This window comes from Rhea americana, unplaced genomic scaffold (genome assembly GCF_003343005.1).
Source record: "Rhea americana isolate MKP2758 unplaced genomic scaffold, rheAme1 scaffold_33, whole genome shotgun sequence".
Lineage (NCBI taxonomy): Eukaryota > Metazoa > Chordata > Aves > Rheiformes > Rheidae > Rhea > Rhea americana.
In genome coordinates this window covers 5,427,610-5,442,464 of record NW_028186457.1, presented here as the reverse complement: position 1 = coordinate 5,442,464, position 14,855 = coordinate 5,427,610, and the positions used below count along the sequence as shown (strand labels likewise).

At 44.6% G+C, this 14,855-nt stretch overlaps 1 protein-coding gene across 3 annotated transcripts in view; it reads left to right on the top strand.

Annotated features, from left to right (window-relative positions):
• The window catches only part of SEMA5B (semaphorin 5B), a 185,624-nt gene that overhangs the window by 146,047 nt on the left and 24,722 nt on the right, over positions 1 to 14,855 (top strand). For all 3 annotated transcript variants that reach the window (XM_085311013.1, XM_085311014.1, XM_085311016.1), the window contains exons 13-17: positions 5,935 to 6,116; positions 9,227 to 9,370; positions 10,886 to 11,033; positions 12,405 to 12,630; positions 13,290 to 13,508. In XM_085311013.1, coding sequence (XP_085167139.1) covers positions 5,935 to 6,116; positions 9,227 to 9,370; positions 10,886 to 11,033; positions 12,405 to 12,630; positions 13,290 to 13,508 — 919 coding nt within the window. The remainder of the gene's footprint in view (positions 1 to 5,934; positions 6,117 to 9,226; positions 9,371 to 10,885; positions 11,034 to 12,404; positions 12,631 to 13,289; positions 13,509 to 14,855) is intronic.

Below are 14,855 nucleotides of genomic sequence, written 5' to 3'. Positions count from 1 at the left end.
TTTTTCGCTGCTGGATTCAGAGGCTTGTGTGTTTATAACCCTCCTGTGTTGAACTGGGATGCAGTGCTTCTTGATTGCCCATGCTGTTATCTCGTCCTGCTTAATGCCTGTGTCTGTTGATAGGTGTGGGAGGTGTTAATCCGCTAGTTTGAACATGTCTGCTGTGGTGCACACCAGGGAGCAGGCTGCTCCAGATCATTGTTTCAAGGTCATAAAAATCCGGCGCAGAATATTCAGGAGCTTTGGCTGCTCTTGGTGTGCTTAGTTTACCTTTGCTTTAGCGTTTCCGTTGTAGATTATTTTAGGTTTAGGTGCTGTCGTTCAGCCTGTGTCCTTAGAGTGAAGGGCTGCCAGACACTTTAAAACCCACATGCAACCACTTACTCTTTCTTTCTCCTCTGCCCCTCACTGACATGAATTCACATCAGGGAGCAAAAGGTATGGCTCGTTTAAGCACCTTACGTCAGCTGTGCACCCAAGTACGTTCCTTGTGTTCAGTGCAAGATAAAGAAAGACTGTGGTCAACAAAGGCAAGAGCAGTGTGTACAAATGGCCGCTAAAAAGGTAAGGGAGTGCAGTTGCCCAAAGTGAAATTTCCCTATTAAAACAGGCCTATTCTGAGATTTTAGTTTGAGTTTCTGTTTTAAGAAACCTTGGCTTTTCTCCCCACACTTTTCTGGGCTGAGCACCATGCGCTCAGCTATGCTGGTACAGCTGTATGTGAGATCACACTAAAGAACAACATGGTCTAGATTAAAAAATCCCCTCCCAAATAACCTTTWCCCAACCCAGATAATGTCAATGAGTCCTTCTGCAGCCTAGACCACAAACAGATGTCYTGGCACAGCCAAAGGGGTGGCATGCAAGAACTTTTAAAGCCAGAACTGGCATATTATTGAATTACGTCCTAAGAGGGCCAGGCATTAGTATGAGTCAAGCACAACACTAACAAAACTCAACTGCTACTCTTATGTGAACATTCTTGTTCAGAGCTGCTCTGTTCATCTTTGCACACCACTACATTTTACTGCAGTTATCCGCTATTAGGCTTTAATAGTAAGGGACCTTGGAAACAGGATTAATCATACTGTGTTGACATAGCACCTTGTGCAGTGGTTAGTACATGTTATTAACAGATAACATCCAGAATCTGCGAAAGATTCATTGCTAACATTGCAATGTCAAAYATTCAAAGGTCATAAAAACCTTCAACGTTCAAATGTTAAGAAATGCTAGGACAAAAACAAGAGTTGTGTATGCAACTCTTGTTTTCTCTATTGGTGCATGCACCGTATCAGGCAGTCTTGAGCTACAYGATTGCATACTATTTCTTCCTAGGCGTGGGAGAGATGAGATGTTTTTTGTTTTTAGGAAAATGACCCCCTTCCCCCTCCACACATCCTACTTTATAGCATTGTATTGATGCCAATATGAGCCATTAGCAGGAAAAGCACTTCAGATTTGGTTCACAAACTCCAGCTGCCAAGCTCATGGAGTCTCTGTTGACAGCTGTCAACAGGTTAGCTGTCTGCAACTCAGGAACTGAGTATGTCCAGTGGCAGGAAGTGACTGTTCCAGTCCTCCTTTTCCCAAGCCGGATCATGCTCTACCTCCCAGGTTTTCATCCAAGGTCTGCTCCATATGCCCAGAAAATCCCTATCATCTCAGCTATCTGGCATCTGCTCCTGGCCACCACATTTTCTTGCTAGCCAGTCCTAGTCTCCTTACTCCTTCTTGGGGGTGACTAGCAGACTTGCACCCCCCTATCAAGTTGTGTGGTCACAGCCACTGAGTGCTGTAGACCCTGGGATGAGCCTTCTCTGGTCCACACTAAAGCATGCCTAATGCACAGAGACTGTTTCAGGACTTTAGGTGCCAAAATCAAAATCTRTAATAAGCATTGAAAAATCAAGAATTTTTCTCTCCACTTCCCAAGGATTTTTTACCCTAGATAGATTTGAATGGCTTTTCATGAAAATTGCAAAAAATGTTACAAGGACATAATAAAGACCAGTTCCTTAGTTTGAACACTGGAATGATTCAAGGAAAAGATTGCTGCTTACAGACCAATGTTCTTTTTTCCTAGATTTGATTTTAGAAATGGTTGACGTACCTTGTTTGAAACTTTCATGGGAACTTCCAGTTGAAATGATTGAAGCTTGGCAAAGTTATAAGGAGTCGACATCTGAATCCTAAGAGGAAGTACTGAGGAATCTAAAGAACAGGCAAAGCTTGTAGCCTTGTCTATAATATCAGAATAGACATTGAAAATATCCTGTTGAGAGGATGAGGGAATGGAGTCTGAATTTTTAAATCCTTTACTTGAACCTTTAAATACAAGGAAGAGATGGTACAAGGAGGAAAGGATGAAGCTTTTGGTGGAAGTACACCATTTTACGAAATATGAGAAAGTAAAGTGGTTGTATTGTCCGGTTAGAAAAGTGCATTAGATCACAGGTGTTTTTAAAGGTGTCCTCTCTACCAGATGGACACTGTTGGCTACAAAGGATCTCCCTTGTAGCCCYTCAGGATCCCTTCAGGATCTTCCTGAAAATGATCAATGCATTTGCTTTTTTACCCCAATTCCAAGTTTGCTCTTTTGACGATATTTCTATGAATTTACAAATGAAATAATAATCCATATATAATTTCTTAAGGATAAAAACTTCCCACACTGAGAACGTGACATGTTTATAAATCTTAACATTTCAGCTATGGCCGCTTATGGCCGCTTATTTGTTTAATTTTTGGGTTGCTTCCCAGTACCACTTATGAGCCAATAATTATTTGTCAGCTTTTCTTTTTTAATTGAAGCCACGGGCCATATCATACCATTGATTTCTGAACAGAACTCCCTGCTGGAATCAGCAGGGCTTTCTGGCTCAGAAATGAGCAGAAATGATCCAATACTTGGATTATGACTTTTGTACGGCAAGAGGAAAAAGGGGATAAAAAATCTAGTATTAAATATTTCAAAGTAGSTTTCTTGATTTTTCCCCCTCTAACTTTTAGCAACTAACTGTCTTCATTTGTGACTGCGTGTGTGTTTAAAACAACCAATTTAACAACAGCAACAAAACACGGTGTTCTCTTCTCYGGGCATCTTGCCTCATAACCTGCAGCCCGAAGCAAATTTTTGCTTCAGCATGACAATCCATTGAAAGCAAAGGTTTGCAACAGATGCTTGAAGCCCCCTAAGTACAGTCTGACAGCGCAGTAACAAATCTAAATCACTTCCATGTCACTGCTGCATATTTTTGATGCCGTGAGAAGGGTGGGAGGGAAGTTGACAGCCCACTAAAGGTGCGTAGTGAGCGTTTAACGCAACGCCAGACTTGGAGAATAAACTCAGGGCAGTGTGTTTCAGAAGACGAGTGTTCAAGGACGTTTCCCATATGTATGACTGACTCAGTACGTGGCCCCCGACCAGTCTTGCAGCCTCTCAGTGCCTCAGTTTCCTTGCCAGTAGAGCAGAAGAAATGTTTTYCCCCCCCATGCAGCACAGTGAACTGATGCCTGATGGCTGCAGTCTGCAAAGCGTAGTCCCAATGGTTTTTGTCAGCAGCTGTAGCTGGCTYGGTTTTTGAGCCAAGGTTGTTCGCCAGGGCCCCAGCCTGGTCCTTTCTTCGCCCTTCTTGGCGTGAGACACTGAGGACAAGTTCAGCATTGCCTTTGCTGGCAGTTTTGCCAAAGCCGCTGAGCATGCCAGGGTGATGTTAGTTGGGATGAGTCGCTCATTCCCTGCCTTCATCCCCCAGCGGGATGAAGGAGGTGGGAAGGATGGAGGAGGTCTCCTGGGGGTAGTGGGTCATGGCAAGGAGATAACCCATCACRAGGGAGGAGGAGAGGGGGGACGAGAAACAAATGAGCTGGCCTCACCCCACAAATGGACAAGGGGATAGTGGGAGTTGCTAAGGAGGGCTGAAATCTAGGGGGTTCCTAGTGGAAGAGCCTGAGGTGGTAAAAAAGTGTTTTGGAGGAATATGGGGAAATTGTGGGGGAAATAGGTCTCTTTTCAGGCTCCTCTGATTTCTTACTAAACAGCCTTCCTAAACCTGCTGTATTTAGTCCCTCTAACCYGTATTTCCTTGTGCCAGCCACAGTCCCTGAGGTGCCCTTCCCAACAACCCTCTCAGCTGGAGGTGGTGGGACAGGCCTGGAGATGCCAGCGAAAGCATGATGGCAGTTGGCGGGCTCAGGGCAGGGCTGAGTAATCTGGCCACACGTGGTGGAGCAGCTGCAGCCAGCAGAGCTGGAGCTCCTTGGGGCTGCCAGCCCAGGGCTTGGAGGAAGCATAGCCATGAGYCTCAGCTCTGCAAAGAGCAGCGTGGGGATCACTCTTGACCTCCAAACTCTGGATCTGGCACAGCACTTTCACACCTCCTCCTGCTGCTGGCTGGGCACCATGATGCCTTTGGCTCCTTGTAGCCTTAAGGCATCGTGGTTGAAAGACCTTCAGTRCTCATTTCCAGTACATTTCGTACCCAAACCTCTCACACTGGGACCACAGTTCTGTTACCCAGCGTGCACTTAGGCTGGGGAGCAAGGACCAAGTAGGATTCTTCCTTCTCTGCAAGGGACATTACTCTGTTTTGCCCGTGAGGTCTGTGGTGTTACATCCCTGTGCATGACCTGAGTGCAGCATCCGTGTGACAGGCACTGGGGGACAGARTAGCCCTGTGGTTGCTAACAAGATGTGGAAATGTGTCACCTGATTTGGGGGACAGATGCAGGGGCTCCCAGCCAGTGAGGGACTAAGCTGTGCTGGGCCTGTGCTGTATCTAGACAGGCCATCTTGGATATCTCTCTGCACTATGTTTGTGAAGTCAGGAACGGGGGGGACCCAGGGCAGGGGTTCACCGCAGGCTGCCAGACGTAGTCTTGGAGCTAGCAAATTTTCCGCTCAGAGTTGATTCCAGAGACAGCAGTGGAGTGGACATGAGAAGGCACTAGTGGCCTGGCAGTGACCCAGAAAGGAGCAGACAGTGCTAATTTTCTCAAGCTAGCCTTGGCTATAAGGACTAGCAGCTTGCTTGCTATGGCCACATCTTAGCGGTCACTTAGTGGTGGCCGTAACAGCACTGGTTAAAACAAGACACCTGGGAGTAATCACTGACACCCTCCCTCTTGGACAGTCTTCACCACATCTCAGCTGAAACAGTCTGTTCCTCATGCTTTTGCTCTGCCAGAATTGCAGTATTTTAACTTTGTTCTAGTGCTTAGGAACTAGTGCAAGTCCTCGTCTGTTAGCTGCTGTACAGGCTTAAAACAAAGGGCAGAGAAAGCAGATGGCAGCGTGCTCTGGTCCATAAATTGCCTGAGATCAGTTCTTGCTCTTTAGTCCACGGTGTGATCCTGAGCATTAATTAAAGTCACCCCCATCTCTTTTACCTTCTGTCCTTCGTCCAACTTACCCATCCAGGCCTCAGTTCTGCTTAGAAAGGGTGTCAGTTCCTACTGAATGTTTGGACAGGGCCAAGCTCAACAAGGCCCCAGTCTCAGTTGGTCATTGTGGTTATACAGACATTAACTAGGAAAATAGTCTATAGTGCAGGGGCAGAACCAGAGCAGAGCTGGGCCAATTAGCATTGGCTGTTGTATTGCTTGGAAAGCTGGAGCTGCGCAGTGTGAGACGGGAGAGCACGGTGGTTTTGTGGTGTGGCAGATGGATGCTTGCATCTGACGTTGGCTGGCCGGGTAGGCTTGGGTGCCTGCGTGCACATGTTAGGTATGCAGGGTGGAATTCGGAGGGTAAATATTGATGCAGCATTGTCTGAAAACAGCTCTCTGTTTTGAATCCTGCTCACAAGCACAGACAGCTCCCATCTAAGCTGCGTCTTAATCCCCCCAGCAGCTTTGTTTGGCGTTTCTATTGTGGCGCTGTCTCCTGAAATGTAAACTCGCTATTAATGACCTTTTTTTTTTTCAAATTAGGTGAAAAACCTGACAACAAATGGAAGATTGGGGCCTTGGTCCCCATGGCAACTGTGTGAGCATTCAGATGGGGATAGCACAGGCTCCTGTATGTGTAGGTCACGTTCATGTGACAGCCCTCGTCCTCGCTGCGGAGGTCGYGCCTGTGAAGGGGCCAGGATTGAGGTCGCAAATTGTTCAAGGTACCTCAGCATCTTTGTGATCTTTAGGAGTGCAATAAGAATTGTGTCTGTTCACGCCTGCTCTCTTTCTTTGTGTTTCCATGACTGTCTTGTATCTCAGCCAAACTGAGATATGTGGGGTCCAACTTGAAGGCAGTGAAAAAATGAAGGAGTCCAATGACTCTGAAGGAAGGATCTTCAGGTGTCTCAAAAGGGGCCATTGGAAGGTGGGCACCACAAATAAGTATAAGCATTAGCCTTTGCTACTCTATACCTCAGTTTCCCTCAACTGTACGGTGAGCAGTGACTTATCAAGAGGGAGCAAGCACAGCAGAAGCAGTTGTTAGCCAACGGAACAACAATAGRCTAAAAAGAGGTTAAAAACAGCCTGAGGTTGCATTGCCGAAAGCAAGGAGAGATTCTTCAGAGCAACGTTTGTAAAGACAGGGCCTACCTCAGCTCCAAGCAAGGTCTGTTTGCCTTGTTCTGGGGGTCTGTGAACTGTTTGCAACACATTGGCTGTATGAAAGCAACAGATCGTCAACTGGCAGCGAGCAGAGCTTAGGGGGCATACCTGCTGGGGACGGCCCTTAAACAGCGCGTACAGCTCAGCTTGTGTCCACGTGCCGCCTTTCCAGGGATGGTGAAGCTTGTGCTTGAGCAGTATGGAAAGCAAATGTCCTCTGGTTGGATGCCTAAGTATAGGCASAGTGTTTGTGTCCCTGTTACCCATCACCCTCATCATGTTATGACTCCAGGAAAGAAGATGCAATAATGTAAGCACTACTTAACCAGGGTGGGGCCAGCCAATATTTTAGTAAATATTGGGTCAATACCATTTTAATCTACTTCATGTTCTCTGTAAATGCTCGTTCTGTTAAGGACAGCTGTCTCTTGACTCCTCCCTGGAGTTCAGTTCTGGTCTTGGCATGAAAAATTCAGCAACATTCATGTTTTAATTGGCATCTCGACTTCCAGTTGTAGGCTGTGCTGCCTAAAACACAGGCAGTCATTCGTACCCCTGTGCTGCCACCGTGGGTTGAATGGAGCCTTCCCAAAGCAGCCTTTTTATGTCAGTGGGAAATGCAATGTGTGCCAGAGGGATGGGTTTGTCAGCACTGCTCTGATGATGAAAGAGGCAGGAACATCCTCAGAGAAGGGGATGAAAAATACATTATTCAATCTTAGGACATAGGAAAACAGCATGGTTTGAAAAATAGGGACATCTGGTCATCCTACATCCGCCTCAGCCCTCGAATTTCCTTTAATTGACTTCATATGGCATTGTGMATTTTTTCTGCAAAGAGAAAGCAGGATGCTTAAAGATGAGTTCTATTAGAAAGCAAAAGCTGGAAGTCTGAAAATGGAAAGTGTCCTCACTTCCATTAAAAATCCTGGAACACAAATAGATGGTGAGAATTGGGGTTTTTTTGAGGAATTTTTTGTAGAAATTACTTTGCTTTTTTGCTACAACAACAGCAACCTTCCATTTGACTTCTTTCATTTGAGATTTTGTATGTGATCTTTCTTCTAGACTGAGGTTGGGAAGGTGGTAGGTGGGTTAAAACATGGAAGAGTACYGTGGAAGAGTAGGATTTTTATGTAAGGGAATTTCTTGTTCTTTAACCTTGTTTGGGAAGTGAGAAGGGAAGGGAAGGAGGGAGAAAGGATGGGAGAACAAGAGGAGGAGTGCAGAAATATCTAAGAGGGGTCTGAAATAAGGCTGCCAAGAACAGGCAAGACTTGATAACAAATATAAAAAGTGTGAAGGGCAATGTGGTTTTTAACTTTCATCCTCTGCCCTGRTTGGTGCTATGCCAGAAAACATTTCTTGCCAACAATGTTATTAGTTCAGTAAATGCTTTGAAAATTAACATCTGTTTTTGAGCTAAGCTTTCAAGAACCAGCGAGCACCTGAGTTGTTTTTTTGACCAGACTTTTCAGAAAAAAAATTTTTTTTAAGTGAATTTTTGAGCTTAAGGCAGTGTAATATCAAGATCAGGCGTTTCTGTAAGTGAGAGCATTGCCACTGGCTCCCTACAAAATGAAAACTTGCAGCAAAGAAAAGATAGGATACAGTTCCTCCTTCCTGTGTCCCTGTGAGGCTCGAAGGTTTAGTAACATTGCCAAATCAAGGGAAGGGGAGCTTTAATAATCAAGAGATTTTAAAGATGAAAATATTGGCTTCTGTTTAAACACATCACYGAGTCACCACGTCAGCGGTGTCACAGAAACCGACTGCGTGCACGTGTTCAGCCGATCACAGATGCGAGGTGCAGAGAGCTGGCTTACGTCTCTGTCACTGAGGTGTGAACGGAGAGGTTTTACATCGCATTTCCCGCAGGCTAAGTTACCACTGCTCAGCTGAGATGCAATCACTCATTAAACTAGGAAACTCAATCCTGCCTCTGAGCTCTTAATTGCTTTCTGGTTTCTACAGCTTTAGGGTTACACTACAGTGGGGTTTGCAGGCTGCCATGAAAGCAAGAAGCAATTATTGTTATTTTTAATGAAATTTGAGATTTCCACTTAACAGGATTCAAGGCCGAAGGCTTTAGGAAAACACCAAATATTATGAGGCTTGTGATAAAACCATGGGAGCTGGCAATGTTGTTGCTGTAACAGATTTAAAGCATCAGTACCAACTGAATGAGCAGAAGGTAGTTTTTTTGCTTGCTTTGGCACAGCTGGCTTTGGTGAGCCTCAAAAACTGCATTTGGTTGTGCAGAAGAGCCCAGGAGATACAGCTTTGGGACTGGCTATTGGCTCAGRAAAGAGGGTTTAAGAGATATGATGGGAGATGATGGGGGAGTAGTCGGTGAGAGTTACAGCAACCACACTGTKGCCCAGAAAATGCTAGGAGGGATTTCCAAAATCATTCAATACTGGCTTCATTTTGTTTCTTTGCAAGTCTTAGAGACTTCAGTAGGAGGAAAGTTAGGCCARTGCTAAGTGCTTTGAAAGTCCCTTTTCTAAATCTCAGCTGATATAAAGTCTGGCTGAAATTAATACATCTTCTCCAGTGCATTCAAGGATTCGGAGCCTTATGTACTTTATTACTGAGCACAGCATGGCACGGGCAGATCTTCCGGTAACCTGAATACTCTGTTCTCTCTCCCTGCCTTTGGTAGAAATGGTGCTTGGACACCCTGGTCTTCCTGGGCCCCATGTAGCACTTCCTGTGGGATCGGCTTTCAGGTCCGCCAGCGATCCTGCAGCAATCCCGCTCCCCGGTATGGGGGCAGGGTCTGCGTTGGACAGAGCAGAGAAGAGAGGTAAGAGGCGTTCACAACTCACTGTGCTCACTTGAGGTTTTAATGTTGCCAGCTGGAAATGATGGCAGATTAAGGCCATTCGGCCAGTTACACGGAACAGAAGACCTCCTAGAGCCTGAGATGGGTGAGGTTGCTCACATGCGCAGCCTCTCTCTTGCAACAATCCTGTGACCATCAGAGACGTCAGAGCTGCCTCCACTCTCTCTCATGACCTTTCAGACCCTCACGAGTGTTAGTGCATGACTATTCCTATCCCCAAAACAAAACATTTTCCTCCTGAACGAAAGGAGAAGTCATATCCTCTTAGCAGTCTAATTGCTGATAGTTACATTTTCATGATTCTGTACCTGAGGAGGCAATTGAATAGGTGCAGCTTTCATTGCCAATTACGCCATTCCTAAGTTCTRTATTAATTGTGCTAATGCACCAGAAGTTCAAGACAGAATACAACTTAACTCACGGATTCAGAGTTGAGTTTTGCTGGGTTGGCAACAGAAAAATATCTATTTCTTCCCCCTCTAAACTATGCAAATTTGATGCAAAATCACAGAAAGACAATACAATAGAATGTACAGAGCCRCCTGCACTGGTTCAGTTCTTCAAGCCCAGCCCATCATTAAATACATGCTTCAAGGCATCCCTTTTTGGTTTCCAGCTTAGACATTTCATTAAAGGCCACCTCTGCTTGGCAGGAGGCTGTTGCGTGTCCCTTGAGAGGTCACTTAAGACAGATCTCTCTGCATTTCTCAGAATACAAAGGGCAATTCATTTAACTTCCTAGATTCAGGACATTTTAATATTTGGCTTGATTTGTGGCCATTCAGGAAGGTCCCTGTTTTGTTTTAAAGACTGCATCTGAGTCAATTAGGGTCCTGTGTGATTCAATTTGAGAAGAATATCGATTCAAAAACTGAACAAAATTGAAATTACCTTTTAGAAAGGGAATATGAAACAACATTGGTTTAGCAGCTGCTTTTAGATGCGTATAGCTGTTTTGGCTCCAGTTGCAAACACTAGTTTCTTAAGACCTAAACAGCATTAAGGGCCAGATTTTAGGAAGAGAAGTTTGTCAAGAACTTACTACTTGTCATTAGGGGCAGTTGGTTGATGAGCTGAGCTCCCATTAGTTACCTAAATAAGAGCCAGAGTTTCAAAACATTTACCATTCAATATCTCTCATTGAGATACAYGGGCTCCAGCTTATGAGCTCTTTTGTAAATTCAGTGTGTAAAAGTTTTAAGAGCACTTTCACAAGCCTTATCTTGAACATTTGCTCCAACCTTGTAAGTGAGCTCAGCCTTACTGTCTGGTTAACCACTCCTGGTTCTGTGTAAAGGATACAGTTCTCTGCTGTGAACAGGAATATTACTAATATAACTGRCTTCTACTGAATTTCTATGCAAGCATGAATTGCACCCAAATGCAGTATGCAGTCTAGATTTGCACCCATTGTGCTTTTCTCCCTGGGATGTGCTGACATGGACTTTTTCTGAGCAATGTGCTTTCCTCTTTCAGATTCTGTAATGAGAATAGTCCATGCCCATTACCAATTTTTTGGTCTTCATGGGGTCCTTGGAATAAATGTAGTGTGAATTGTGGTGGAGGCATACATTCAAGACAGAGGTCCTGTGAAAATGGAAATACATGTCCAGGCTGTGCTGTGGTATGTATTATTTATCGACGTTTTGTATAGGGCACCTATTGACATTTAGCTTCCAAGGACTTGGTATTTAATTCCTCTTTCCATCTTGATTTTACTTCTCAAGCTAGAAGAAAGTGCTAGCCTTAGCCCTTGCTGGAGAATATACTCAAATGAACCGGAAAGTAAAGAGGTGGCAGATTGCAGAACTCAGTGAAGTTGGTGTGTGTGTGTGTGTGTGTGTGTGTGTGTGTGTGTGTGTGTGTGTGTGTACAGGTAAGGAGTGGCTTGCATGCTAGGCTTCTGTAGGTTTAGATACCTCATGTAGCTTACCTGAGATCATTCCACCTTTTGTTCTTCCCCAGGGATGATACCACTGAGTCACGGAAGCCCGACAGGCATCAGAAATCAGTCTCACTCTCATGCTAAACAGCAGGTCAAACATGCAGTTAACCTACAAGTGAGGCAATGGCTATCCCTTCTCTATATTTTTTTTCACTTTCCCATTCTGGCAGCTGCTTCCTGCAGCTGTTTTAATTATTTTTATGGAGAGTTTTCTTCCAGTGTAAGCAGATTTGATCTGGAACCTCCCATCTGTTCACAAACTGTTTGGCATTTACTCTAGAATCATAAAGTCCTGAAGCATTACATTTCCTTTCCTCTGCCAGAAGAGATTGCTTTATTTATTTATTTTTAAACAAGAACTTGATGTTTTTCACTGGAATTTCTCTCGCTGGTGGAGAAAATTGTGAAAACCTCAAATCACTCTATGCCCTTCCAGCTGGAATATTGGCTGGACTCAGTGGRTGCTCTGGTCTACACCAAGGATGGCAAATGGTTCATAATCCTCATTAGAGAGTTAAAAAAACCGTCTAAACAAAAAATAGCTACAAAAAGAAATTATTCTAAAAGCACCTTAAAAAATAAAACAACAAACTTTGCAAGGAATAAACCTTACTGAGATTTTGTCCTCCTGAGCGTCCTGTAGACTGGCCTGGCAATAGCATCTCAGAGCCATAGCAGAAGATTAACTTGTCCRTTGTTATCATTATATATTGTTTGAAGTATTATACTGCTCACAGTGTATGAGGCTTTCCAAACCCCACAGGATTTTGAATCAGCAAAGAAACACAAATCTGAGGTACATTAGAATAACAAGCACAGTTCACCCTTGAGGTCCACCTAAGGGTTTGCACCACCGCTGCCTTTTCACAGTGCCCGAGTTTTGTGCTGTGCCCAGCTCTGACTTGTTTCTATGAGGTCAGATAATGTGGAGGGATGTAGTTTTAGATCCAGAGGGAACTCTTTGGTCCTCTGGGATGTAAATGAATCCCTGCCTGTTACACTGTTGCTGTTTGACAAATAAGGAGAGAGTGTTTTTTYCCTTCTTGGCAGGAATATAAGACCTGCAACCCTGAGAGTTGCCCGGAGGTGCGCCGGAACACACCCTGGACCCCTTGGATGCCCGTCAACATCACCCAGAACGGTGCCCGCCAGGAGCAGCGCTTCCGCTACACATGTCGTGCCCAGCTGTCCGATCCTCATGAGCTGCAGTTTGGGAGGAAGAAGACTGAGAGTCGATTCTGCCCCAATGATGGCTCGGCAGTGTGTGATACTGACTGTACGTCTTGCCAGCTCCAGGGGACCTTAGGGCCAAGCCTAGATTTGGTGGTAGATGGGGAATCCTCTTGGGACAACAAAAACCTGAGTGTGCCTACATAAGTCTTGGCATGTACAACTATTGTCATTACAGAATGACTGGGATGCTTGCAGAGAGCTCTGTGACTTAGTGATCAACACAGTCAAGAGCTCTGTGCTTATGGCAGTGTATAGATTTGTTCTTGTTACTGCCAGACTGCTCCAAAGAGGACAGGCAAGTGATGAGGACATAGAAAAGAGGAGAAGAGCCATTCTGCAGAGCAGTGTGTCTGTACTCTTCTTCCTCTCTGAAGGTCCCCTCGTGCACTGCCTCTGGGTAATTCCCTTCGCTRCTGCTGGGATACAAGGCAGTGTCCTCAGGGCACAGCCTAGATTGCCACAGTTTGCTGCCCAGAGAGGTCATTTATCAAGATTATTACTTGATTCAGCTTGTGTATGTGCAGRTTTCATTTCACTTCTACCTTCAGYCCAGTGGAACAAAACTCCTGCTAAAAGCTTTCAACAGAAACCCTTCCCCAAGGCAYGCAAATCCTGAATTTATTTATGAGCTGAAGTCCTTTTATAAGAGCCAACAACTGACTGATTTATAATCATTTGGTGTCTCATTTGTTTTCTTTGAAGCTCTTGTTGATGACCTCCTCAAGACTGGTAAGACCTCTGCACGGATTATCAATGGGGGCTGGTCCTTTTGGGGGGCCTGGTCCTCCTGTTCCAGGGACTGTGAGTTGGGCTTTAGGATCAGGAAGAGAACTTGCACAAACCCCGAACCTAAAAATGGTGGCTTGCCCTGTGTGGGGTCAGCGATGGAGTACCAAGACTGCAACCCACATCCCTGCCCAGGTAACTATTACCATCTTCCTGAATGAAATTCAGAGGTGTTCTTCCCCATCTTATTGGTAGGGACATCAAAATCMGTATTTCCAAGCTGCTTTTTTTCTTAGTTTTGTTCTTTTTTTCCTTAATTTTTTAAGCCTATTGAAATGACCCATGCCTGTGACCCACACATACTTTGGTGCTGTGACTTACGTTTCGTTTAGACTCAGAGGGTAACACAGCCACATCCTCTAAAGGAAGTTGTATTGTGGCTTGTCTAGCAATTTTTTGCTTCAAGCAGTGGAGGGCATCATGGTGCACCTGCACYTTGGTGAGAAGACAGGCTTAATGAATGTGGCTTAATACTGTGTAGAGATGCTTGATGTGGAGATTCTTCTTGTGAACACTTGTTTCTTCCCCCTCTCCTGCTTACGTATTGTTCTTGCGATGGGCATCTACTCTTGACATCAGTTACCATTTCCTGCACAGCCAGCAGGGAGTATTCTTGCCTGGTTTCCTGGTTTTCAAGTTTGTCCTCATGTTTATGTTGCRCTTCTGGTCCAGAATAGTAATAATAGACCATAGACAACTGTATTCTCRCTTTCTTATCCTTCTCTTTGTTCTGTAATAACCATTGAACCTAAATTTAAAGGATCTTAGACAAATCATCTCACCTCTTTGCAGTTTCAGCATTTATCTACCTCTGGCAATACAGTTTGTGGCCTACACTYGAAAGTCCTGTATCATTATAGTATTATTATGATATTAAAACTCAATACAAAGATAAAATGCCAATGCAGATAGAATGATGATCAGAATATGTGTGGCATAGCAAGAGTGGCAAATATTGCACTCTGTGGCCTATAAAAAGAAAATAACTCTGGCACTATAAAGGCAGCTATTAGTACTATTTTGGAAGATCTCAGTGGCTTTTCACTAATGTCTGTGCCCTTCTTCTGTGCTGTTTTCTGCCCTTGAACACTATGATGTTTTACAATCTAAGTGCATGATTCCTATTTCTCTGTGTCTCCCTCCTTCCCTGCCTCACTTGATGTGTATACACAAATCCTGGGTTTATCTTGCACTAAGTCATCAGGTTGTTAAAGATATCTCCTGAAGTAATGTAATGTGGACCCGCAAATCAGATAGTCTAGTATGCAGACAAGAGGGGTTCAAACTAGGGCTCTTAATTGCCTCCCTAGATTTATTATTAACTTGTTACGTGACTGTACTCAAGTAAAGCCTCTGAGCTTCTGTTTTCTGAGGGTTGGGACTAGAAGACTTGGGGCCCCCCACAGAACGTTGCAAGGTTGTACACTTAGGTTGCACAGCGTTTTGTTCCCAAGTAAATCTGCTGCTGCTGTAAGTGAAGTG